Source organism: Trichosurus vulpecula, chromosome 4 (genome assembly GCF_011100635.1).
Source record: "Trichosurus vulpecula isolate mTriVul1 chromosome 4, mTriVul1.pri, whole genome shotgun sequence".
In the NCBI taxonomy this organism is placed as follows: Eukaryota; Metazoa; Chordata; class Mammalia; order Diprotodontia; family Phalangeridae; genus Trichosurus; species Trichosurus vulpecula.
Genome location: NC_050576.1, coordinates 96,295,749 through 96,322,609, shown reverse-complemented (window position 1 = coordinate 96,322,609; position 26,861 = coordinate 96,295,749). Strand labels below are relative to the sequence as shown.

Below are 26,861 nucleotides of genomic sequence, written 5' to 3'. Positions count from 1 at the left end.
TTTGGTTTTCATATTTATAAAATGTGGATAACAATACTTGTACTACGTACCTCAGAGGACACTAATAGAAAAAAAAACATTTGCAAATCCTAAAGTGATATAGAAACCTCTGCATTGTTATTATTGTTTTCTAAGTTTTGTATTTTACTTTTTCACAGGTGAAAGTAGGAGTTTTATGATAATGAAAATTTGCTTCGGTGAATTAAAAAACTCTCTTAATTGGAAATTGTGGCTCAGGAAGCCAAATGACCTGTTCCCTATGCCTAATTTAGCCCTGGAAAATACATTTCTCCAGGCTCAGATTTGGAGTAGCTAGCACTGCAGTACAGGTATATATGTGGACGTGGTAAAGAAAAGGGGAATATATGTAAGGAGAATTATCTTTTAAGGACTTCACATCTTCTAAGTGTTTCAGTGGGTCATTTGAAGGCATTTCAATACTATATACATATCCATTTTTAAAATTTCACCTCTTAAGACTTATCTCTGCAATGCCAAATCACTAAAATCATATCAACAGCCAAATGGCTTAAAATCATAGAGTATTAGTTGGAAGTAACCTTTCTGAAACATCTTGAAGAGATGTTTTACCTATTTTGGGAAAGACCCTGAGAGGTTGCCCCTCTGGATAGCCATTAAGGCCTCCCTGGCTTTGAAAAACCAGACGTTGGTACTTCTCTCTCTGGTAATTATGCATGTATGCAATGGTCAGAGAGCTAGAAGCCCCGTCTATTGATTTCTGTTATTTTCTCTGCTTGTAATTTAAGTATTTGTGACAAAAAGACCAGAACTCAATAGAAAATTCAGCATAAAAGATCAGAGGAAAGATAAGGGAGACTTCCAGGAGCCAAGATAGTGCAGCCAGCAGTTAAACACAGTAGCTCTCCCCTATTCACCTCCAAACAATCATAAAATAGGTCCTCAAAATAAATCCTGGAGGGGTGGAGCCAGAATAAAGATGAGGTGAACAGTCTTTTTTCCCAGGAGACTTGGAGGATAGGTAAGAAAGGTCTAGAAAGAAAGGTCCATCTTATTTGTGTAAAAGGAGAGCACAGGCCAGGACAAGAAGAGTTCCAGCAAGCCAGCAGCAAGCCCCACTTCACAAAACTGGTGGGAGGTCCTGAGCCCCAGTGTGGTGCAGCAGGCAAATGCCAACACCAGGACCCCTCATATGCATTAGCACAACCAGGGACAGCAGCAGACTACAGCTAGAGTACTGCCATGTCCTTCAGTGTCATCCCAAGTGAGCAGGCATCCTCCAGCTACCAAACCTCCACATGCTTTAGCACAGTCCAGGGTATATAGGCATCTTCCAGCTGTTGGACCTTTTTGCAGCCCCAGGCAGGCAGGCCTTCTCTAGCAGCTGGACCTCCATTGGCTTCAGTGCAGCCTAGGGCAAACAAGCATCCTCCAGGGGCCAGACATCCACATGCTCAGTATAGCCTCAGGGATATGCAGCAAAGCCCACCTAGACTCAGTGCACACCAGACACCATGATTAGGACTCCAGCTCACCACTAGATGAGCTTCCAGATCCCCTTCAGCCACCAGCCACTAGCATCCGAGTCTCCAGAAGACAAAGCCAGTGACCAGGCCCCTTCACCACAGCACAAGAAGCTTGGGAAAGTGCCTCTTGGGCTTCAACAGGAGAGCTCAACTTTAAAAGATATAAAATATGCTAAAAATATGAGCAAGAAGCAAAAAGAAACATTGACCCTGGAAAGATAATGGTGATAAAGAAGATCAGAACACAAACTCAGAAGAGGACAACATTGTCAATATGCCTACACACAAAACTTCAAAGGGGAATACAAATTGGTCTTGAGCCCAAAAATCCCTCTTGGAAGAGCTCAAGAAGGATTTTAAAAGTCAAAGAAGAGAATTGGAAGAAAAATTGGGAAAAGAGAGGTTTGCAGCTTGGAAAAGGAAGGCCAAAAATTGACTGAAGAAAGCAATTCCTTAAAAAAATACAATTGATGAAATGGAAAAAGATGTACTGAAGAAAACAACTCCTTAAAAAGTAGAATTGGCCAAACAGTAAAACACATTCAAAAGTTAACTGAATAAAATAATTCCTTAAAAATTAAAATTGGGGAACTGGAAGTTAATGATTCTGTGACTCATAGAGTCTATGAGACATCAAGAATCAGTCAAACAAAATTAAAAGAATGAAAATATAGAAGAAATTGTAAAACACCTCATTTGGAAAATAGATCCAAGAGAGGCAATTTTAAGAATTATTGGACTACCTGAAAGCCATGATCAAAAAAAGCACCTGTATAGCATCTTTCAAGAAATAATCAAGGAGGTTGTGGAGCCAAGAGGGCAGAATAAAACCAGGGACTTCTTTGAGTTTTCCTCCAAATTCCTCCAAATATCTGTAAAAAATTACTCTAAACAAATTCTAGATCTGCAGAACCAACAAAATGACAGAGTGAAACAAATTTCCAGCCCAAGACAACCTGGAATGTTGACAGGAAAGGTCTATTGTACTGCGCTGGGAGACGAGCACAGTCTAGCATGGGCCATGCCAGAACACAATGGGTTGGAGCAGGCCTCAGTGGATGGAATCACTTGCAGCTGTGGTGGTTTCCACACTTCTCAACCCACAAATGCCAAAGACAACTTAGCAGGTCAGTGGGAAAGGTCTCTCTGGACCTGGGAGAGAGAGGAGCGCAGTCTGTCCTCAGCCCAGGAGCAGTGGTGGTGGTGGCAACAGCAGCAGTGGCAGTGACCGTGTCTGGAACTTCTTGCCACATAGATGGATGGGGGATTGAGCAGCTGATCAGAGGAGGATTGCAGGGAACTCTTTGCTGGCACCGAGGCAGGATTCCCTTGCTTTGCCCTGCTTAGATCTGGGTCCTGGGTGGTGGTCTTTGGGTGAGGAGCCATGCTGTTATGGCAGAGCTTGTGGCAGCAGTGAAGGAGAATCCTCCTTGCAGTTCCAGGGCAAAAAAGAGTACTTGTGGTTGCTTACAGACCAAATCACAGGCCAAGAAATGAGTAAACATCTCTTCTTTGATCATATCAACTTGGAAGAACTGAAAATTTACAGGCCCCTAGAAGCATCTCTGAAAACAGCTGCATGAAACCCCTGAAGTATACACTCCACACCAAAAGCAAAGTCCTACATTAACAAAGGGTTAAAAAGTCAAGTATTTGGCTGGAGAAATGAGCAAACAGGGTAAAAAAATGAGATTATAGAATCTTACTTTGGTGACAAAGATCAAACGTACAATGAGAAGGAGAAAACTAAGTCAAATATCCTACACCAAAAGTATCCAAAAAAATATGAATTGGTCTCAGGCCATGGAAGAGCTCAAAAAGGATTTTGAAAATCAAATAAGAGAAGTAGAAGAAAAATTGGGAAGAGAAATGAGAGTGATGCAAGAAAATAATGAAAAAATGAGTCAACAGCTTTCTAAAGGAGACCCCCAAAATACTGAAGAAAATAACACCTTAAAAATAGACTAACCCAAATAGCTAAAGGAGTCCAAAAAGCCAAAGAGGAGAAGAATGCCTTAAAAAGCAGAACTGGACAAATGGAAAAGGAAGTCCAAAATCTCACTGAAGGAAATAATTCCTTAAAAATTAGAATGGAGCAAATGGAAGCTAATGACTATGAGAAATCAAAAATTATGAAACCAAACCAAAGGAATGAAAAAATAGAAGATAATGTAAAATATCCCACTGGAAAAACCACTGACCTGGAGAATAGATCCAGGAGAGATAATTTAAAAATTATTGGACTACTTGAAAGTCATGATCAAAAAAAGAGCCTAGACATCATCTTTCAAGAAATCATCAAGGAAAACTATTGTGATATTCTAGAACCAGAGGGGAAAATAGAAATGGAAAGAATCCACCAATCACCTCCTGAAAGAGATCCCCAAAGGAAAATTCCTAGAAATATTGTAGCCAAATTCCAGAGTTCCCAGGTCAAGGACAAAATATAGCAAGTAGCCAGAAAGAAACAAATCAAGTATTGTGGAAACCCAATCAGGATAACACAAGATTTAGCAGCTTCCACATTAAGGGACCAGAGGACTTGGAATACAATATTCTGGAGGTCCAAAGAGTTAGGATTAAAACCAAGGATGACCTACCAAGCAAAACTGAGTATAATACTTCAGTAAAAAATTATGGATATTCAATGAAATAGTGGATTTCCAAGCATTCTTGATGAAAAGACAGGAGCTGAATAGAAAATTTGACTTTCAAATACAAGACTTAAGAGAAGCATGAAAAGGTAAACAGGAAAGAGAAATTATAAGGAATTTATTAAAGTGAAACTTTCTACATTCCTACACAGAAAAATAATATTTGTAATATACATATATATGTACAGTGAGGGCAGAGTTGAATATGAAGGGATGATATCTGAAAAATAAAATTTAGGGGTGAGAGACGAATGTACTGGGAGAAAGAGAAAGAAACAGGTGGAATGGGGTAAATTATCTCACATAAAATAGACATTGGAGGGAAAGATGGGAGAAGTGAGAGCGAATGAGTGAACCTTATTCTCATCAAATTTGACTTAAGGAGAGGATAATACACACATTCAATTGGGTACAGAAATCTATCTTACCCTACAGCAAAGTAGGGGGAAGAGCATAGGGGGGGGGGTGAATGATAGAAGGGAGGGCAGATTGGGGGGGCACTCAGAAGCAAACACTTCTGAAAAGGAACAGGGTCAAAGGAGAGAATAGAATAAGTGGGGCTGGGATAGGATGGAGGGAAAAATAGTCTTTCACAATGTGACTATTATGGAAGTGTTTTGCATAATTATATACGTATAACCTATATCAAATTGCTTGCCTTCTAAATGAGGGTGGGTGGGGAGAGAAGAAGGGAGAGAATTGGAACTCAAATTTTTAAAAACGAATGTTAAAAATTGTTTTTAATGCAAGTGGGAAATAAGATATACAAGCAATGGGGTATAGAAATCTATCTTACCTTACAAGAAAGTAGGGGGGAAGGGGATAAGAGAGAAGAGATGGGTTACAGAGGGGAAGGCAGACTGTGGGAAGGGGTAATCAGAATGCATGCCATCTTGGGGTGGGAGGAGGGGAGAAATGGGGTGAAAATTTGGAACTCAAAATCTTGTGGAAATGAATGTTCAAAACTAAAAATGAATTAATTAAAAAAAAATCTCACACACACACACACACACACACACACACACACACACACACACACAAGAAATCATTGAGGAAAACTTCTCTGAAGTCCTAGAACCAGAGTTTAACTTAGTCATTGAAAGAATCCACCTATCACCTCCTGAAAGAGATCCCAAATTGAAAATTCCAAGGAATGTTGTTGCCAAATTCCAGAATTATCAGCTCAAGGAGAAAATACTGCAAGAAACCTCAAATAAACAATTTAACTATAGTGGAATCACAGTCAGGACTTAGCAGCTTCTACATTAAAGGACCAGGGGGCCTGGAATATGATATTCCAGACGGCAAAGGAGCTTGGATTACAATCAAGAATCAATTAGCCAGCAAAGTTGAGGATAATATTTCAGGGGAAAAGACAGATGGGCATTCAATGAGATAGGGGACTTTCAATTATTCCTGCTGAAAAAAACAGAGCTGAACAGAAAATTCCATCTTCAAATACAAGACTCAAGAGTAGCATCAAAAGGTAAATAAGAAAGAAAAAATGACATTTAACAATGTTAAACTGTTTACATCCCTACATGGAAAGATAATGCTTGTAATATTTTTAAATTAATTTATTAATTTTTAGTTTTCAGTATTCACTTTTACAAGATTTTGAAACCCCACTCTCTTACCCTCTCCCCAAGAAAGGATGCAATCTGATATAAGCTATACAAGTACAATTATATTAAACATATTTCCACATTAGTCATATTGTGAAAGAAGAATCAGAACAAAAGTGAAAAACTATGAGAAATAAAAAACAAAAAAAGAGAAAATAGTATGTTTTGATCTGCTTTCAGACTCCATAGTTCTTTCTCTGGATGTGGATACCATTTTCTATCATGAGTTCCCTCGAGTTCTCTTAGATCACTTCTTCGCCGACAAGACCTAAGTCTATCAAAGTTGGTCATTACCCAGTGTTGCGGTTACTGTGTACAGTGTTCTCCTGGTTCTGCTCATTTCACTCAGCATCAGTTCATGTAAGTCTTTTCAGGTTTTTCTGAAGTCTCACTGCTCGTCATTTCTCATGGAACAATAGTATCCCATTACCTTCATATACAACAATTGTTCAGACATTTCCCAATTAATGGGCATCCCCTCAATTTGCAATTCTTTGCCACCAGAAGAAGAGCTGCTATAAATATTTTCGTACATCTGGGTCCTTTTCCCTTTTTTATGATCTTTTTGGGATACAGACCTAGTGCTACTTGTAAGTCTTGAGAACTGGATCTTTATTAGGGCAGTTAAAAGGGGTATACATAGAGAGAACATGTGGGTATACGTTGATTTTGATGTCATGATTAAAAAAATTAATTAATTAGTTAAGAGGTTAAAAAAAGGCTTGTAGTGGGAGAAGAGGAAAGAGAGAGGCAGAATAGGGTAAATTACATCACATGAAGAGGCACAGAGATCTATTACAGTAGAAAGAAATAAAGCAGGTGGATGAGCATTGTTTGAACCTTACCCTCATTGGGTTTGGCTCAAAGATGGAACAACATAGACATTCAGGTGATTATAGAAATCTCTCATGCCCTGCAGGAAAGTAGGAGGAGAAAGGGAAAAGAAAAGGGAGGAGGTGGATAGAATGGATAGAATAAGAAAGGACAGAATTCATAGGGGAAAGGGGAAAGAAAAGGGAAGGGGCTGATAGAAAGGCATCAGATTGAGAGAGGTGGTGGTCAGAAGCAAAAACACTTGGGAGGAAAGAAAGGGAAAAAGGAGACAGAAAAGCATCAACAGGGTGGCAATAGGATGGAGAGAAAGACACAGTAATCATAACTGTGAATGTGAACGAGATGAACTCACCCACAAAATGGAAGAAGATAGCAGAGTGGATTAACACCCATAATCCTACAATATATTATTTACAAGGAACACATTTGAAATAGAGAGATACACACAGAGTAAAGGTAAAAGGCTGGAGCAGAATATATTATGCTTCAGCTGAAGTTAAAAAAAAAAAAGCAGGTGTAGCTATCCTGATCTCAGACACAGCAAAAGAAGAAATGTAAGGAAAACATTAAAGACTGATTATAAGGGACTCATTAAGGTCAAACTGTTTACTTCTTATATGTGAAAATGTTATCAGTATTGGTATGATTGTCATCATTACTAGACTATTTTGAAAGAAAAGTTGGGATTGAGTTGTGTATGATGTGGTGATTCTAAAACAATATTGGGTAAGAAAGGGCAAAAAAGAAAATACTATCTCATAAAAATGGAGTGTGAGAGTAAGACTGATATAGAAGAATCAAGTGAGGGTGGAGGACTGGTAGCGTTAGAACATTACTCTTATGGGATCTGGGTTAAAGAGAGAATATACATATCTAATAGTGTACAAAAGTGTTCTAAACTTGTGAAGAATAAAATGTTTGGGGACAGGATGAGGGAGGGACTTGTAGAAGGGTGTGTAGATTAAGATTAAGATTTAGAAGGGTGTGTCAATTAAGGGTGGAGGGAGAAGATAAGGGAGAGACTTTTAGGTTAAGATTTAGGAGGGTTGGGGGGAGAGGATAAGGGAGGGACTCTGAGAGGGATGGGCAGAATAAAGAATAGAGAGGAAAGGGGAAAGCATAAGGTAATAATGATAGGGTAAAAAGAGAATCTGAGAAGGACAATAGTGAGTAAAAATAAGATGGAGGGAAAGTGACAATTATAAAATACAATTTTGAATGTGAGTGGGATGAACTCACTAATCAAGCAGAAATGGATAGCAGAATGCATTAAAAATCAGAATCACTATATTCTGTATAAGAAACACATTTAAGATACACATGGCATTAAAATGGAGAGTTGAAGTAGAATTTATTTTGTTTTAGCTGATACAAAAAAGGTAGGGGTAGCAATCATGATCTTAGACAAAGTTAAGGATAAAAGAAATTTAATTAAATGAAATAAACAGTGTAACTACATTTTGATTAAAGGTATCATAGACAATGAAGCAATATTAACACTGAATCGATAATCTCCAGTTACTATAATATCTCAATATTTAAAAGTTAAATGGATTACAGGTAGAGATAGATAGCAGTTACACAATAGTAGGGAACTTTAATCTTCCCCTTTAGAATAAATAAATAAATAAAATCTAATAAAAATAAGTAAGAAAGAAGTCAAGGAAGTGAATATACTTTTAGACAAGATAGATAATGTAGCTACCCAGAGAGAATTGAATGGAAATAGAAAGAAATATACTGTTTTTCAAGGGTTTATGGTACCTTGACAAATATTTGACCATATATTAGGATGTAAACATTTTATAGTTTAAATGTGAAATATTGAATGTATCTTTGTCAGATACTAATGCAGTAAAAATTATATTTAAGAAAGGAAACATAGATTAAAAATTAATTGAAGATTAAATAACTATCTCAAATAGTGGGTTGGTTAAAGAACAAATCATAGCATAGAAACAACAATATGACATTCTGAGATATCAAAAATAATAAAACATGTGAACATTTGGGGTGGATACTCCAAACTTGCGCATCCTGTGTTTCCTTTGAGCTATTTCAATTCTGCTTTGCTCATAGAGCACAGCACCTTCTCTGATGTTGGAATGCCATGCTGAATGGTCCTGTGCCAGTGTCTCCCATGTCACACAATCAATTCCATAGTTCTTGAGAGAGAACTTGAGAGTGTCCTTGTGTCACTTCTTCTGACCACCATGTGAACACTTGTCCTGTGTGAGTTCTCCTTAGAATAGTCTTTTTGGCAAGCATATGTTTTACATTCAAACAACGTGGTCAGCCCATTGAAATTGGGCTCTCTGAAGCAGAGTTTGAATGTTTGGCAGTTTAGTTTGAGGAAGGACCTCATTGTCTGGTACCTTATCTCGCCAGGTGATCTTCAGAATCTTCCTAAGACAATTCAAATGGAAGTGACTCTGTTTCCTGGCATGGCACTGGTAGACTGTCCATGTTTCACAGGCATACAATGATGAGTTCAGCACCACAATTCTGTAGACCTTCAGTTTGGTGATCAATCTAATACCTCTTCTCTCCCATACTTTCCTTCCCAAACACTGAGCTAGCTCTGGCAGTGCATGTGTCAATCTCATTATCAATGTGTACATCCCTGGAAAGTACACTACCAAAGGCAAGTGAACTTATCTACAGCATTCAAAACTTCTCCATTTGCTTTAACTGATGGTTCCACATATGGATGGTGTGGTGGTGGCTAATGGAGCACCTGTATTTTCTTGGTGTTAATTGTTAGGCCAAAATTAGCACAAGCAGCAGAGAATTGATCCTTACTTCATTGCATCTCAACTTCAGAGGCTGCATTGAGTGAACAATTATCTGCAAACAGAAAATCATGCACTAACACACCCTCCACTTTGATCTTGTTTTATAGCCTTTTCAAGTAGAAAAATTTACCATCAGTGCGGTAGCCCACCTTGATGCCATGTTCATCCTCATTGAAAGCATTTGGCAACATGGCTGAAAACATCATGCTAAAAAGCATGGGAGCAAGCACACAGCCTAGTTTCACTCCACCACTGACTGGGAAGGCACAAGAGCATTCTCCATTATTGAGAATCCGGGCAAGCATGCTGTCATGAAATTGACTTATGATACAGATGAACTTGTCCAGGCAACCAAATTTTGACATGATTTTCCATATGCCCTCATGACTAACAGTATCAAAGGCCTTGGTCAACTCCACAAACCTATGCAAACCTTTGTTCTACTCCTGACATTTCTCCTGGAACTGTCAGGCAGCAAACACCGTATTGACTATTACTCAGCCCTTTCTGAAGCCACACTGGCTCTCAGGTAGATGACCATTTCCAGGTGAAAGATCAGCCTATTAAGGAGGACTCTGGCAAGAATCTCGCCAGCAATGATGAACAGAGATACCCCACTGTGATTGTTACAGGTCAATCTATTTCTTTTACCTTTATAGAGATGGACAATGGAGGCATCCTTGAACTCCTGGGGGATAACCTCTTGCCATGTTACCTGGAAAATTTCAATCAGCTTTTGTATGAGCAGTGGACCACCTACCTTGTAAATCTCAGTTAGGATAGAATCAGTGCAAAGAGCTTTGCCACATGTAAGGAGCCTAATAGCATTCAAAACATCTTTTTTAGTTAGAACTTCAGCTAGGGAGGGATTGACTTCAATATGAGGGATATGGTCAATGGCTTCAGCTTTGATTGATGATGGTCTGTTGAGAACACTATGGAAGTGTTCAGCCCATCTCTCTAGGATCATGTCCTTATCATTAATCAATGTGGATCCATCAGCACTGCATAGTTGAGATGCACAATAGGTCTTTGTCCCATTAATTGCCTTCAGGGTATCGTAAAAGCACTTTGGATTATTACTATCAGCATAAAATTAATTTCATCTGCCTTCTTACTTAGCCAAGAATATTGCATCTCTCTAAGCTTTACTTGTACATTATTTTTGATGGAATTAAATGCTACATTCTTAGAAATGGATGAACTATCTTGCTGGCAAACCCTGTAGAGTTCCCGTTTTTCATTTAGCAACTTCTGAATTTCCCCATCATTTCCGTCAAACCAGTCTTGGTGTTTGTGAGTGTTCTGACCCAGATGAGCAAAGGCAGTGCTATATACCACATGTCTGAAAGCCACCCACTCCTTTTCTGCTCCACTTTTGCCAACTGTGTGTTGGCTCACAATTCCCTCCAAGTTCCAAAACAAACTGTTCCCACTCAGAGAGGAGCTCTAACTTGTTGACATTAATTCTTCTGGTAGTCATTTTGCCTTCGGGCTGCCACTTTTGCTGGAGTGAATATTAAGCTTGGAAAGGATAAGTCTATGATCAGTCCAGCATTCTGCACCACACATTGCCTTCGTCACTCTCACACCCTGTCCTGTCTCTTTTCCTTACAATCACATAGTCAATTAAATGCCAATGTTTGCTGTGATATTGCATCTGTGAAATTTTATTACATTGAGGTAAATGGAAGACAGTGTTGGTGATGGGTAGGTCATGAGATATACAAGTCTTCGATAGTAAGTGACCATTGCTGTTGCTGTTTCCAATTCCATTCCTCCCTAGGACTCCCAGCAAAGTCGGGTAGTCTGAGACTACTCTAGCACTAAAGGCACCAAGAATTATAAACTTGTTCTCTTTTGGTACATTGATGATAAGGGTCTTCAGGTCTTCATAAAATTTTTCTTTGATCTCATCAGGGTTCATCATGGTGGGAACATAGGCACTGATGATGGTGGCATGATATTTTCCTGCAAATGGCAATCACATTGTCATGAGCCTGTTATTCACTCCTTTTGGCAGGTATACAGGCTTGTTGACTAGGTTACATTTGATTGAAAAACCTACCCCAGCTTCACAGTACTCCCCTTTACTGTGACCACTCCAAAAGAACATGTATACAGCTCCAACTTCAGTAAGCTGGACTTCATTTGCCACCTTTGTTTCACTCAGGGCTACTATTTGGATGTAATCGCTACTGAGTTCTCTTACAAGAAGAGCTGTTCATCTTTCAGGTCTACTGGATTTTGTGTTGTCCATAAGTGTGTGCACATTCCATGTGCCAGTGGTGAGTGGAACCATCATTGCAGACATTTTTGCATGTTTCTCTGTGTTTTGGCAGCAGAGTGGGATTTCCTGCCTGCCACAGTAATCAGGCAAGTGTTAGATAAGCAGACAGTTTTGAGGGCACCTTTTCCAGCTCCTTCCTCACACCAGGAGGTGAGCAGTGTGATCCTTAAAAGGCTGCTCAGACACCAAGAGGGCTGCTGAATCCCATTGCTGCTACCAGTGAGAAATGACCTTATGGTCTGGGCTGCCGGTATACAGGATTGTAACTACAACTCTCAGTGTATCCACACGTGATGTTTTGTCACTTTCCTGTTGCCACAGAGCTTTGAGATAAGTATAATGGTAAAATGGTATGGTGATGTCTTTTAATTTGTGCATAAATTGCATTTAAGTGAGGCAGAGCTGCATAAAGTCCTCAACCTCACTCTCTCCTCCAGAGTCATCACAGTCCAGTGGAAGGACAGAATGAAGACAACTGGTTATGACTCAAGATGCAGTGGATAATCTTGGTGTCTTTGATGTCTAACCAAGCTCTAAGCACACCACAATGCCTGCTTCAACTGCCTTCATGGCCATTGGAGCAAATTTTTCTCATCCACCCATTCCACCAGGGGAAGTCTTTGCAAACTTGAGGTAGACATTTCCCTAACTCACCAAGGGATTTGAGACCTATTGGTTAACCTCAACTGGGTTCATCCCATCTTCCAAAATGATTTACCGGAGTGTGGCCTCTGCACATGCCACAGCTTCTTTGAGCTACAGGTGAGAGTTGGGTGGAACAGGTGGACACCAAAGATGGAAAGCATCCCTAAAAAGGGCTCAGCAGCCATCAGACCAGAGGTACCAGTCCTCCCTTAACATACCCCACACCCCAAAAAGTGATAAGTAATATCTATAAAACAATCAGCAAGCATTATCTTTAATGAGGATAACTACAATCCTTTCCAATAGGATAATAAATAAAATGAAGATGCCAATTATTACAGTTATTATTCAAAATTGTACTCAAAATGTTAGCAATAGGAGTAAGAGAAGAAGAAATTAAATGAATTAGAACAGGCAATGAGGGGAAAAAACTATCATTCTTTGCAGATGATATGAGGGTATACTTAGAAAATCCTAGAGAATGAACTAAAAAATAAACAATTAAGAATTTCAACAAATTTTCAGGATATAAAATATATACACATAAATCATCAGCATTTCTGTATATTATCAACAAAGTCCATCAGCAAGAAATATAAGGGGAAATTCCAATTTAAATGACTGTAGAGAATTACAAAAAAAAAACTTGAAAATCTACCTGCAAGACAAACCCAGAAATTATATGAACACAATCACAAAACTCTTTTCACACAAATAAAGTCAGATCTAAACAATCAGAGAAATATTAATTGCTCATGAATAGAGTGAGACAAAATAACAAAATGAAAATTCTACCTAAATCAAGGTACTTATTGAGTGGTGTAGCAATCATACTACCAAGAAACTTTTTTTAGAGAGCTAGAAAAAAAAGCAAAAAAAAAAAACTTCATCTAGAAGAACAAAAGGTCAAGTATCAAAGGATCAATGGAAAAAATGTGAAGGAAGCAGTACCAGATCTCAAACTTTATTATAAAGTAGTAATCATAAAAACTACTTGATACTGGCTAGGAAATAGAGTGGTGGATCAGTCAAATAGATTAGGTATATAAGACAAAGTTGTAAATGAAGTGATTTAGTGCTTGATGAACCCAAAGACCCCAGCTTCTGGGTTAAAAACTGGCTATTTGACAAAAACATCTGAGAAAACAGGACAACTTTATGGCAGAAACTAGGCATAGATAAACATCTCACACCATATACCAAGATAAGGTCAAAATGACTACACGATTTAGACATAAGGGTGATACCATAAGCAAATTAGGGGAGCATAGACTATTTTTCCTGTCAGATCTTTGGAAGGAAATATTTAGGATCAAACAAGATACAGAGAACATTACAAAATATAAAATGGATAATGTTGATTATAAAATATTAAAATTGTTTTGCACAAATAAAAGCAAAGCAACCAAAATTAGAAGGAAAGCAGAATACTGGAGGGAGGGAATTTTTTTTACAAATATCATTTATCAAAGCCTCATTTCTTAAATATAAAGAGAACTAGGTCAAAATTATAGGAACAAAAGTCATTCTCCAATTAACAAATAGTTGAAGGATATTAAACTGGCAGCTTTCAATCAAGGAAATCAAAGCTGTCTATAGTGCTATGAAAAATACTTTAAATCACTAATGATTACAGAAATTCAAATTAAAACAAATGTGAGATGGACCTCACATCTATCAGATTGCTTAACATGACAGAAATGGAAAATGATAAATGTTAGAGAAGATGCTGTAAAACTGGGACACTAATGCACTGTTGGTAGAGTTGTGAACTGATCCAACCATTCTGGAGCAATTTGGAACTATGCCCAAAGAACTACAAAAGTGGGTACTCTGTGATCCAGCAATGTTGTTTTTGTCTTTTGTTCTCAAAGATGACTATGGCATCAGGAATGCGATGCCATGACTTGCAAGTGAATTAGATCTAAGTGAATTACCAGCCTCACCTTCTCCAGAATCATCTGGATCCAGTGGCAAGACATTGATCAGGATGACTTGAAGTGGCCCCTGATCCAGCAATACCCAAAGGGCTTTTTAATAGGGGTGGGGGGGAAGAAACTATCTGTACCTGTATCTTTATAGCAGCTCTTTTTGTAGTGGCTAAGAATTGAAAGTTGAAGGAATGCTCATCATTTGGGGAAAGGCTGAACAAATTTTGCCACATGATTATAATGGAATATTTCTTTGTTATAATAAATGACAATCAGGATAATTTCAGAAAGATCTGGACTTACATGAACAGAGAAAGAGCGAAGTGAGAAGAACCAGAAAACAAAACAAAATATTGTACAGAGTAACAGCAATGTTGTACAATAAACAACTGTGGATGACTTAATTATTCTTAGCAATACTATGATCTAAGACAATCCCAAAGGACTCATGATCAAAAATGCTGTCCAACTCAAGAGAAAGAACTGATGGCATCTGAATACCATGTTGTCTGAATGGCAAAGCATACTATTTTTCTCTTCCTTTGTTCTTTTTCTTTCTTCCTTTCTTTTGTCCTTGCTTCATTTTCTCCTTCTTTCCTTCTGACTCCTTCCTTCCTCCATTCCTCCCTCTCATCCCTCCCTCTTTATTTCCTCCCTTCCTTCCCCCTTGCCTCCCACCTTCTCACTTCCTTCTTTCCTTCATTCCTTTCTTCCTTCTTTTCTTCCCTCCTTCTTTCTCTTTTTTGTTTGTTTTTTCTCCTAGAAAATGACTATTATGGAAATATTTAACATGGCTGATAATGTATAAACTATATCAGATAGCTTAACATCACAGGAAGGGATGAGGGGAAAGAAGGAGGATAGAATTTGGAACTAAAAACTTTTGAAAAAACAAATGATTTAGAAGACTTTTATACTCTTCTAAATATATATGTACTGTTCCCTCTTAAACCTGTTCCCAATGAAAGTAGGTTACCAGAAATACCAGCCCTCCTCCTCCATCTAAATCCTCCGTATCTTCTGAATTTAGAAGAAATAAAATGGTACGGGTTTAGTGAGGGGGAAGAGAACAAGGGAGGGATTTTAGAGGGGAGAATGAGGGAATAGGCAAATCATGTTTAGATTAATGGGAATGGGAGGATAGGATCCTTGGAGGGGGAAAAGCAAGTAATAGGAGGGCAGGGTGGTTGGTGGAAGAATGGGGTAGGCAAGTAATAAGAAGGTGATGTAGCAGGTAGAAGTAAAGTAGAGGAGGCAGGAAGAATAGAAAACAAAAGCTATGCACAAACATAAAAAACAAAGATCAGGACTAGATTTTGTTTGGAAAAGTATATGTCTATATAAGTATTATATATGTATAAGTGTATGTATATATCTGTATGTGTATGTATATATCAAGAAATATCTGAATTATATTGTAGCCTTCTGGGGGTATGGGGGAAGGGTAAACAAAGAAGAAGTTAAAAAGTGCACAGCAGAGATCAAAACAAAAAATAAGGAAGCAAAGAAAAGATAGACAATTCTCAACACAACGTTATTATTTATCATACAGGCTTTCTTGAAATGCACATTTATTGTTACATATTTTGAATCCTCCGCTATGTTCTGCTATGAATATGACATTCTTTTTTTCTTTCTTACTTTATATTTAAGTTTCAATATTTAAGTTTATGATATGTTTTTGTTTCTTTTCTCTATTTTGTATTTGTGTTCCGGTAAAATAAAATAAAAAAAATTGTTTAAAAACAAATGATAAAAATTGTTTTTACATGTAATTGGGGGAAAATAAATATTATTAAACAATTAAAAAAGAAAAAAAAGGATTGTTGGAAAATCATAAAAACAAACCTGACCCAAAATAACAAATGAAAATTCACTTCTCCCTAATTCTTTGTAGAAGTTTGGGATCCTTGTGTATGAAATATTATATATACTCAGATTATTTTAATGCATCCATTGTTTTCCTGTTTTTTCTTCTTTCTCTTTTTTCTTTGTAGAAATAAATTGTTGTTATAATGGATCAATTTCTGGGAAGTGAAGGGTGAAGTAAACAGGGGAAAATTAGGAAATTAAAGATCAAAGATTTGAATTAAAATTCATTTTATAAGTGACGGGCAGTCCACAAGACAGTGTAGCAGTCGCACTGTCAGACAATAAGCAATACTACAAGAGACCAGATTATCCTATCAAGGGAACTTTGGGGGAATAGTCTCCACTATCAGAGAACAGGTAATGGTACCTTAGAATAGACAGTGTTACTAAAGAAGCCAGGTGTGATTTCACAAAATTATTAGCATTATCAGAGAACAGGAGGTACTATCCAAGAAGAAATAGCATAATTAGGGAAGCAGAAAGTGACACCAGAGTTCAATGATACCGAACACAGCAAATTGTATCCTATGGTAGTGATTCATAAAGGCTGGACCCTACTGTGAAGAGACTTGAGAATTTATAAAGTGCATTGCCTTTTGCAAAATGAACTTTCTTCTGATAGGTCATGTCCAACATGTATCAGGAGGGAATCTTAACCTTTTGTAATGTTCAATGGTGATATCATAAAGACCTCACTGAAATGAAATGTTATATCCTTTCCAAAAATAATCTGGGACTTCCTATCACTTGGGCCCATTACAAATATTCGAAAGAAGCATACTCACGAAGGCATTCTGGCACTGGAGACCATCCTTCTTCAGTACATGAAAATGTTGTCCAATAGTCTGAGGGAGATCCTTGAGCAGGTACATAATTTTCATTACAACGGTAGTACATTATTTTTCCAATAGATTGTGGAAACAAACTTCGATAGTATTTCTCAGTCTGCCAAAACGGCTTATGAATGTATCCATTTTCAATTTCTGGGTATTCACAAGGTCTCACTTGGGAGAGAGTGAAGTAAAAAGAAATTATTTTCCTTATTAATATTTTTAACCATTTTATTGATTTTAATTTCCTACTGTGAATACACACAACAATATTTATACAATAATAAGAATAATATATTATAACTGCATTTCTTTCATTTGTAACCTCATAATGTGCACTGGTTTAGAATCATAAAGTTAGAAGGCATTTTTGAAAGTTATCTCAATTCAATTCAACAAATATTTTGAAATGCCTACTACATACAAGACACTATACTATGCAATTAGGATGCAGTGACAAATGTAACCTTCTTTGCCTTTGAGTACTTAAATTCCACTAGATGCTCTGAGGATGATAGCATCTAAATTGTATGAAATGGTTAGTAACTTGCCTATTTTTAAATGCTTCCCTAAAGAGATCCTACAAATTTTTCATCAATTCACCCCAGTATTAAACACACTCTATAGAACTCCAAGAGTTTTTAATTTCTCAATTGTTCAACTCCACTTTCACCACCCCAGAAACACAGGTAGTTCTGCATAAAATATCAAAATGTCATATCTGCTCTTTGCCAGACCTTTCCTTTATGAATGAATGAATGAATAAGAATTTATTTTTTTGAAGGGGTGAGGCAGGGCAATTGGGGTTAAGTGACTTGCCCAAAGTCACACAGCTAGTACATGTGTCAAGTATCTGAGCCCAAATTTGAACTCAGTTCCTCCTGTGCTCTACTTGCTGCACCCCCTAGCTGCCCGTGAATAAGAATTTAAAGGCTTTCTTTAAGGGATAGTGCTTATCCAAAGTTGGCTAGGAAATTATAATGCCTAAAGACATCAAGATATGTGAAGGTTAGGCTGGATCCCTGAGTTGTTCCTCAACTATGATATGGAGATGTTTGGATATTGTAGAATGCCTACTCTTCCACTATCCTCTCATCCCTTGGCCTACATGACAATGCTGTCTTGTTCTTTGTTCTCATATCTATCTGATCATTCCTTCTTAGTCTTCTGCTACATTTCCAACTATCTTTTTATTAAACATTAATATCCTCCAAAGCTCTGTCCAGGGACATCTTCAGAAAAAGAATCTAAAACCAGAACACACCACTGTACAGTATATAGTCCTGTACAGTTATTGCAAACAAACACAATATTCCATACACAAACACAGTATGTATATGTATATATGTGCATGTAATACACACATACATATATACTCTGATATAAACCACAAACATATTGTATAATACTCAAAGATAGCATTCTAGAAAGTTATTTGTTTTATAACATCTCATATTTTTAATTGTATTCAGACATGATCTAAATAGCTGACTTATAAAATTGGACATGTTTTCCTGTGGAAAAATACCTTGTGCCACTCGCAAAACATGGTAAACCATATTAATGAGCAAAACACACCTCTTAAGTCTTGCATTTAGAGCATAGTTGATTTGTGATGAAAGAGTAATACTTGAGTCACAAAATATGAATACCCAGCAATTTCTAAGGTAAAATTCAATAACTTAATGGCATAAAGAAAAAATAATTATGGCTTAATTAGTTAAGATGGAGTAATCATAACTGGAACCAATAGGAGCTGGCATCTGCTGACTGCCAAACCTACAATGGCTTGTAGGTAAAGAGACTTCAGGATAAATTTCAACAAGGAGTCTAGAGAAGGTCCCGGTGGTATTAGTATCCACATAAAACATTTAGAACAAACAGGACATCTTGATAATGGGCATTAATATCTGAGTTTATTTTAGGGAGTGACGAGGAAACATTTGGAAAATGTTTTTTAATGTTCAAATATTATCCATTGATTCATCTGAATGCCTTCAGTGCTCCCCAAAGCATACTTATTTGTTGGATCTTTATGTTGATTACTAAAGTCTATTCATTCCTATCTAACATAATTTTGCAGGAAATAGCTTGTATTATTAGCATTAATCCTGGAATTACTGTGACTGTCCAGAGGGAGAACTCTAGTAGAAATTTGACCTGGCAACTTTCTCTGTGGGTGCTTTAGCTTCTATTACCTCTGGAACAATGGCTAATGACTTGGAAAACAAAGTCCTTACTACCGAAATATTAATGTTGTTAGACAATTCAATAACTGAAATATATGATTTTATCAATGGAGATGACAAAAAGAAGATGCATTAACATTGGCCTTGACTCAACTATAAGACCACTAGGCCTTTCTAGCTGTTGTCTCCCTTTTTAGAATATGACATGACTTAGAGTCAGGACTTATGTTGCTTCACTTTTATCCCTTCAGCCCTTAGTAAATTGCTTGGCATATAGTAAGTGCTGAATAAATGCTTTTTTGTTCATTGAAAACAATTAACAGTTAGATTCTACCCATCCATGAATACTCATAAAACTTTTTTTTTATTTCAAGAAAAGTAGCTTACCATAGCATTCAATTATTGTGGGCCACTCATCAACACCACAAACTTTGACACCTGTAGTTTCCCCACTTGTAATTTCATATCCATCCATGCATTCATATTCTAATCTTTCATTAGGCCTCAGAAATGCCTTATTTCCTTTGTATCTGGCATTTTCAAATTGCGGAATATCACAAATTTCTAAACCCAAAAACAAAGTTGGAATTATATCTGTTATGTAACCTCATGTATATTTCAACTCAGCAAATCAGGCTTAATAGAAGGTCATGGCTTCATTTCTGAGTTTTTAAAACAAAAATGAAATAAAGTGCTATATATTAAGCAATAAATAAGTATTCTGCCATTTTTCATGGAAACCTGGATTTGTAGGAATCCATATCAGGACAGTATCCAAGTGCATGTTTCCCTGAGGACAAAGTTTTCTGAATGACTTAAGATCTATTTCATAAGACCATGCCTGAATTAAATATAAAATTTTGAAAATGGTTCATATGGACTGCCAATTTCTCTAAGAGAAATCTAAAATCAAAGGGTTCATGTCTATTACTTACATTATATGATATCCTGTGGGCTTGGCACATAAATCACAAAGAACATAAACCTCAAATATTGTTTACCATTTCTATAGATACAAGTATGCACTACTATTTTGGTTGTCGAGCCCAAGTAAAATGTTTAGAGCTTTGTTGTAATTAAGTTCCTCTTTCAGGACACTAAGATGCCATTTGATGAAGCTAAGAATTAGTGTACCAAATTAATGTAATCAATTAGTTCATGTCTTTGAGAATTAAAGTAATTGAGTTCCTAAGTTACTGCCAGGCAATAACTCGGTTATCAGGAAGAATTGTATTCATTGGCAAAGTAGAAAAAAATAAGATTTGCAAATTGAGGATATAGTTCAAATCCCAATTTGCTACCTACTAATATTGATATCTTAAATAAAATCAGTTACGATCCGTGGACCCCAGGTGGCTCATCTATTTGAATAAAAGTGGGAGGAATGGACTAGATGGTTGTTAGGAGTTCTTCTAGTTTTGTATTGACATAAAAAATCTATCTATTAATATTTGGAATTTTTACTCATGAACCACAAAAAGGCAGAATCTAAAATAAAATTCAAATATCAAGCTAAGAAATTAAAGTTATACCATAAAATCTGAGCTTAAATTTATTCCTTAGAACTCCAAGCAATGGAGTACATTATTGATCAATGCTTGTTGTTTATTTCTTAAAAATATGTGTCACAAGCTGAGATATTCCAAGATTAGAAGCTCTGGAATGACTCTAATGAGTTTGATCTGAATTAAGCCTTTATTCATAGCATGTTTATTAGACACCTACTATGAGACAGATTCTGTGCTAGGAGTTGGGAACATAAAGATTGAAAAGAAACAATCCCTCTCTCAAGAAGTTTATTTTTGATTGAGTCAATATATGTATATATACAAGTATGTACAAAAATACAAGGTGAATGGGAGGAAAATTCCCTAACAGCTAGAGGGTATCAAAAGAGGCTTTATGTGGTACAAGAGATAAATTAGAAAGGAAAATAGTCATTCTAAGAGGCAGTAATGAGGAGTGCAATTCAGGCAAGGGGCAAGGGCAAAGCAAAGGCATGGGCAAAAGACACTGAGGTGAAGCATTGTTATGCTAAACTCTCCCTGTGCCTAAAAATCACTAGCACATTCCTGGATAAAAGAACATCCAGGTACAGGGATGTGATTGTGCTTGTTCTTCAACAAACCTCCATATGTAAGCCTCTCTGATGCTATGGCAATGATAAAAAGTGCCAGGATCTCCAAGTGGAATCAAAGGCATGGATTTGGCTGGTTCCCTTAAGGACTTGGAAGTTACAAAACTACATCCCCCCTCTTTTGATCTCCAATCTTTATCTATCTTTTTATTAGAGAGTAGGTGATCAGTTTTACCGTTTTGGAGAACCAGGGGTAGGGAAGCAGCCAAAGAGGCCTAGCAGTAAAATCCAATGACATCTATGCCCTACCAGGAATCTCCTGCAGTGTATCATTGATTTTGGCTACGCTCATTACACCTAGTGAAAGGCAGGAACGTATAGCTAGAGAGAATTTGAATAGGACAGAGGGAATTTTGTCTACCCTAAAAGAACTACACTTATAAATGCATATAAAATAGAGCCGAAAGAAATCTTCTCATCTACACTCCTAATTTTACAGACCCAAAAACAGGCCTAGAGAGGCTGAATAACTTGCCTATAGTTGCATGACTAGTTAGCAGTGAAAAAGGATTAGAACCAGACATCCAGGAGGAGAGAATTTCAGTGTTGTTCTTATTTTTCCCCACTATTCTAGACTGCCTTTCAAATTTGCAAGCATGTAAAATAAGATTATCTGGATAATATCTGAATTTTATGGGATCAAATGAAATTATTCATTTCCAAGATGTGAGGTATCAAGATGAATCCCTAGCTACATTCAGGAAGAGAGTGAATAAAATATTAAATTACTCACTAATACACTGTGGTTGATTCAACCATCCTTGTTGCCCACATGTGATAAATCCCTCTTTTTTTCCATCTGTTGTTGCATATCCTTCTTTACATTGGTATCTTGCTTCTGCGTTGACAAGGTAATGTGATTTTGATTCAGAAAAAAATCCGTTCTCAAAGTAAATTTTGACTGTGCACATTTCTGAAAGGGAAGGATCACAAGCAAATTATTAACCTGGACTCATTACTGTCTTTGTGGGAAAGCAAATAATAAAACAATGGCATCAAAAAAGTGAGGGAATTTTATAAAAAAAAATCTGATTTAGTCATTGATGACCTTGATAAGGTAGCACAGTTAGGAGTTTGTCATGCTTTAGATTGTTGGAGAACTTTCTCATTAGAGGTCAAGGAGCCATAGATCACTCCTTGCAGTCTTTACCCCTCAGAAAGCATACCAATACTGACTGCTAGATTATTAAGGTCAGTGGGCAGGGGAGATCCTTTGAGTGGTGGTTCTGACCTTCCCTTGGAATTTAGATGCAGGGAATGTTTTCATTGGTGTTTCATGGGGATCCTGTATAACCTAGGTGCCTCTGATATTTCCTTAGACAATCTTGAAATTCCTAGGAGTTCCCCAAACCAATCTGTCAATGTGAGAATCTCTAGACAGAGTTAATTTAGTCCAGAATTGGATATCTCTCTACAGCTATGATTCAGATACACTGAGGCAACTGACTACTGGATTGTGGGCTGGAAATCACAGCATGATAACATTTCAGAGTTGTAAAAGACTATAGGAGGGATCTACTCTGGATCATATTGGAGTAGTCATCCTCTCTAAAACATTCTCCACACCTGGATATCAAGCTTCTGATTGAAGATTTCCACTGACTGGGAACTCACTACTTGGGAGGTCAGCCCACTTTTTGAGTTAGTTTTCCTTACACTGAGCCTTTTTCTTCCTCTAACTTTACACCTTGATTTTAGCCTTGTCCTCTGAGGCCAATCAAAGCAATTCTAATCCCTCTTCCACAAGACATCCCTGCCTCACACTCAGTAATTTAGCAAACGAACACTTTCTATGTGCCAAGCACTGTGCTTGACCATGGGGTTACAAAGAAACACCAAAAGAAAAGTGCCCCTAACCCATCAATAGCATCCCAATCACAGGGGGAACAGCAAGCACAAAGGCATAGATAGCAAGATCAGCGTAACTGGATTGCTACACTGTGTAGAAGGGGATAAAATGGAAGAAGACTAGAAAAGTAGGAAAATGCCAGGTTATGAAGAACTTTAAATACCATGGGACTTCATCTTTAATCTTCACCATAGTAGAGAGCCAATAGAGTTTCTTGAAAAGGGGTGTGATTTGTTTTTGAAAATCAGTTTATCTGCTAATTAGAGGATGGATTGGAGTAGTGAAAGATTTAAGGCATGATGAACAACCAGACAGCTAAAGCAATAGTCCAGGCAAATGGTAATAGGTCCTTAACTGGGGTATAGGCTATGAAGAGGGGAAAAGGGAATGTATATGAGAAATGCTGTGAAAGTTGAAATGACAATATCTAGTAAGGGATTGAATATATGGGCTTGATGAGAGTGAGCTGCTGATAACACCTAGGTTGTGAGCCTGGACAACTGTGGGAATGATAATGCCCTTGACTATACTAGGGACGTTTGGAAGAAAGGAGTGTTTTTGGAGCAGGAATTTAATTATTTCTCTGTTGGACATAATTAGTTTGGGATTGCTATGAAATATCTAGTTTAAGATATCCAAAAGATAGTTGGTTATTTGAGATTTGAGTGTAGGAAAGATACTAGGCCTGCATGTATATGTGTATGTGTGTGTGTATGTATGTATATGTATATATTTACACCTTCACACACATATGTATACACACACGTATATATGTATACCTGCATGTGTGTATACATACATGTATGTGTGTATGCATATATACATATATATCATCTGCATAGAGATGATAACTGAACTCACGAAAGTCAATGAGAACACCAAATGGTATATTATAAAGGAAAAAATAAAAGGAGAAGGCAGAACCTTGCTGAACTCTCATAATTAGTGGCTGTGATATGAATAAGGAGTGTTCAGAGAGGAAGGAGGAGAACAAGGAGAGAGGAATGTTATCAAAACTTATAGGAAAGACTATCCAGGAAGAGAAAGTGATCAACAACGTCAGATGTTTCCAGATAGGTCAAAATAATTAGGATTTGAAAAAGGTCATTATATTAGTCCAATGAGAAGTCATTGGTAAATTTGGAGAGAATAACTTCTATAAGTAAAAACCAGATTGCAGAGTTAAGAGACTGATAAGAGACACAGTAGAGGCACCCATCATGATTGCTGACTGATCTTCCTCTGAGATAGCTTCCAATCCTCTCATCACACCTTTCATTCTCCTCTGAGTTTCAATGTCCTTCCTAAAATATGGCACCTAGAAGTGAACTTAATATATCAGATAAGGATTCATCAGGACTGAGTAAAGCAGAGCAATCAACCTTCTCATCACTCCTCTCCCATTCCTCCAGGTCTGCTATGTTTCTGTTAATAAAACCTAAGACTGAATTAGATCATTTGGTTGTCATGTCACAGTATGGACCCATCGATGTTATAGTCCACTAAAAAAACACATTTCTTCCATATTACCTATTCTCTCATTTGTCTCCCTCTCTTGTGTACCTATGTAATTAAAATCCTTTTTCATTGCAAATGACTTTATAATTGTCATCTGAAGTGGAATCCAAGCCTAGGGAAATATGGATTACCATGGGGAAATGACCTGTTCCCTATACCTAATTTAGCCCTGGGAAATACATTTCTCAAGGCTCAGATTTGGAGTAGCTAGCACGGCAGTACAGATAATATATGTGGAAGTGGTAAAGAAATGGGGAATATATTTAAGGAGAACCATCTTTTAAGGACCTTACATCTTCTAAGTCTTTCAGTGGATTATTTGAAGGGATTTCAATAGTAGATACACACCTATTTTTTTTTTAAATTTCACCTCTTAAGCCCTATCTCTGCAATGCTAAATCACTAAAACCAAATCACCAATCAAATGACTTAAAATCATAGAGTATAATTTGGAAGTAACCTTTCTGCATTATCTTGAAGAGATATTACACCTATTTTGGGAAAGACCCTGAGAGCTGGACCCTTTATTTCTCAGCAATGCTCATTTTAACCCCTTCCCCAAATGGGAGCATGGAAATTCTAAGTTTCTTGGTTTTGTACCAATACCAAAATCACATGCCTTTCAAAGCTCGCCTCAATTACCTTCTGCTAAGGGAAGCCTTTTCTGATCCTTTTAGTTGTTCACTCTGACCTCTTTCTTCAAATTGTCATGGATAGACATAGCTAGTTACATGTCCTATTTCCTCAACATGTGAATTACATAAAAGTAGGGGACATTTTTTCACTTAAGTTTTGTATCCCCATCACCTTGCATAGTCTGGTGCACAAAAATTTCATAAATGATTATTATGACAGGAGTATAATAATTTAGAGTATATCAATACTTCCTCTATCTCCTCTCTCCCTCTCTGTTCTTCCTCCTCTTCCTTCCTCCTCTTTCTCTATTTCTTCCTTACTTTACTATCTCTCTATGCCTTTCTCCTTTCCCCCCTCCATTTCTCTATGTGCCTACTTTTTTCCCTGCTTTCCCTGATCTTTTTCATTTTCTCTTTCTTTTCCTCTTAAACTTTCAGTTCCTGCCCCCTTTCTTTCCCTTTCTTCAATTTTCTTCACATTTATCTTTGCTTCTTTCCAAATCTGCTTCTTCTTCTGAATTGAAGATTTCAACATATCTGTTGATGCCTCTTTGTACTGAGGATTGACATGAATAAATGGTAGTGTTTGTATGGACAAAATGACTGTTATTATTATTATTCAAGTCATCTTTTAACCCTCGTCCCCATTATCTGCCTTTCTGATTTAACTGTTTCATTCACTTTGGGAGACATGCCTCTCCACCTGCTTTCCCTAGGCTGTTTCACAAGACACTATCATACCTAAGAAATCTTTAGCCCAAGGGAGGAGAAGTAGTATAGAGAAACCTTTTTTCTACTGAGAAATAATAACCATACTGGAGAAATTATTTTGTTCCAACAGGCAATATATGTACGCCGCTTGTGGGAAAGAACAAATTAAGGTTGTAGACATTTTTGAAAACAGATCTCTTGACCTCCATTAGGCTCAACTTTATGACTCTTGCCAATTGTCCCAAATTTAATCTAGAGAGAGAGCCAGCCTAACAACAAAATGCTCAAAATTATTTCTCAGAGCTCCTTTTTAAGACCATCAATTCAATGGCAAATAGTATTTTTATGTCAAACTATTTCTTACACAGGAAACTGAATAATGGAGAGAGATGTTAAGCTAATTGGAAGAATTTGCCATTTTAGAATCACTTGTTTTCAGTATATTTTAATTTTGATAGTTGAAGAAAAACTCAGATATCCTCATAGTTCCCTGATTTATGGCATATTTTATATATGGAAAACATTAAGATTGAAGTGCCTCACTTCTGCCACTACAAAAAAAATTATTTCCTCTAGCAACTGTTGCTCTGTGTGGAAAAAAAATGGGACAAGAGAACAAGTGCCCCTTCTCCATGAATGCTCCTCATGACTACCACATAAAGTCAGGGTTAGAAGACAGAAATCCATCTTCCCTTACAAAGAGAACAAAAGGACAAAGCAAATAAGAACTAAAAGATTCTTCTATAGGCTTGGGTGAGTAGCAAAGTCAATACTGTTCATTCAAAATTTTTGTGCCATGGATGGAGCACCAAAATATTTCCCCAGCTCATCAGATGCCCTA

General features: G+C 37.1%; 1 protein-coding gene across 1 annotated transcript in view; it reads right to left on the bottom strand.

Annotated features, from left to right (window-relative positions):
• Positions 1-26,861, bottom strand: part of LOC118846198 (complement factor H-related protein 4-like) — a 113,398-nt gene that overhangs the window by 65,209 nt on the left and 21,328 nt on the right. The window contains exons 4-6 of the mRNA XM_036754492.1: positions 22,041-22,220; positions 19,558-19,734; positions 16,937-17,155 (exon numbers count right to left, since the gene is read on the bottom strand). Of these exons, the coding sequence (XP_036610387.1) occupies positions 16,937-17,155; positions 19,558-19,734; positions 22,041-22,220 (576 nt within the window). The remainder of the gene's footprint in view (positions 1-16,936; positions 17,156-19,557; positions 19,735-22,040; positions 22,221-26,861) is intronic.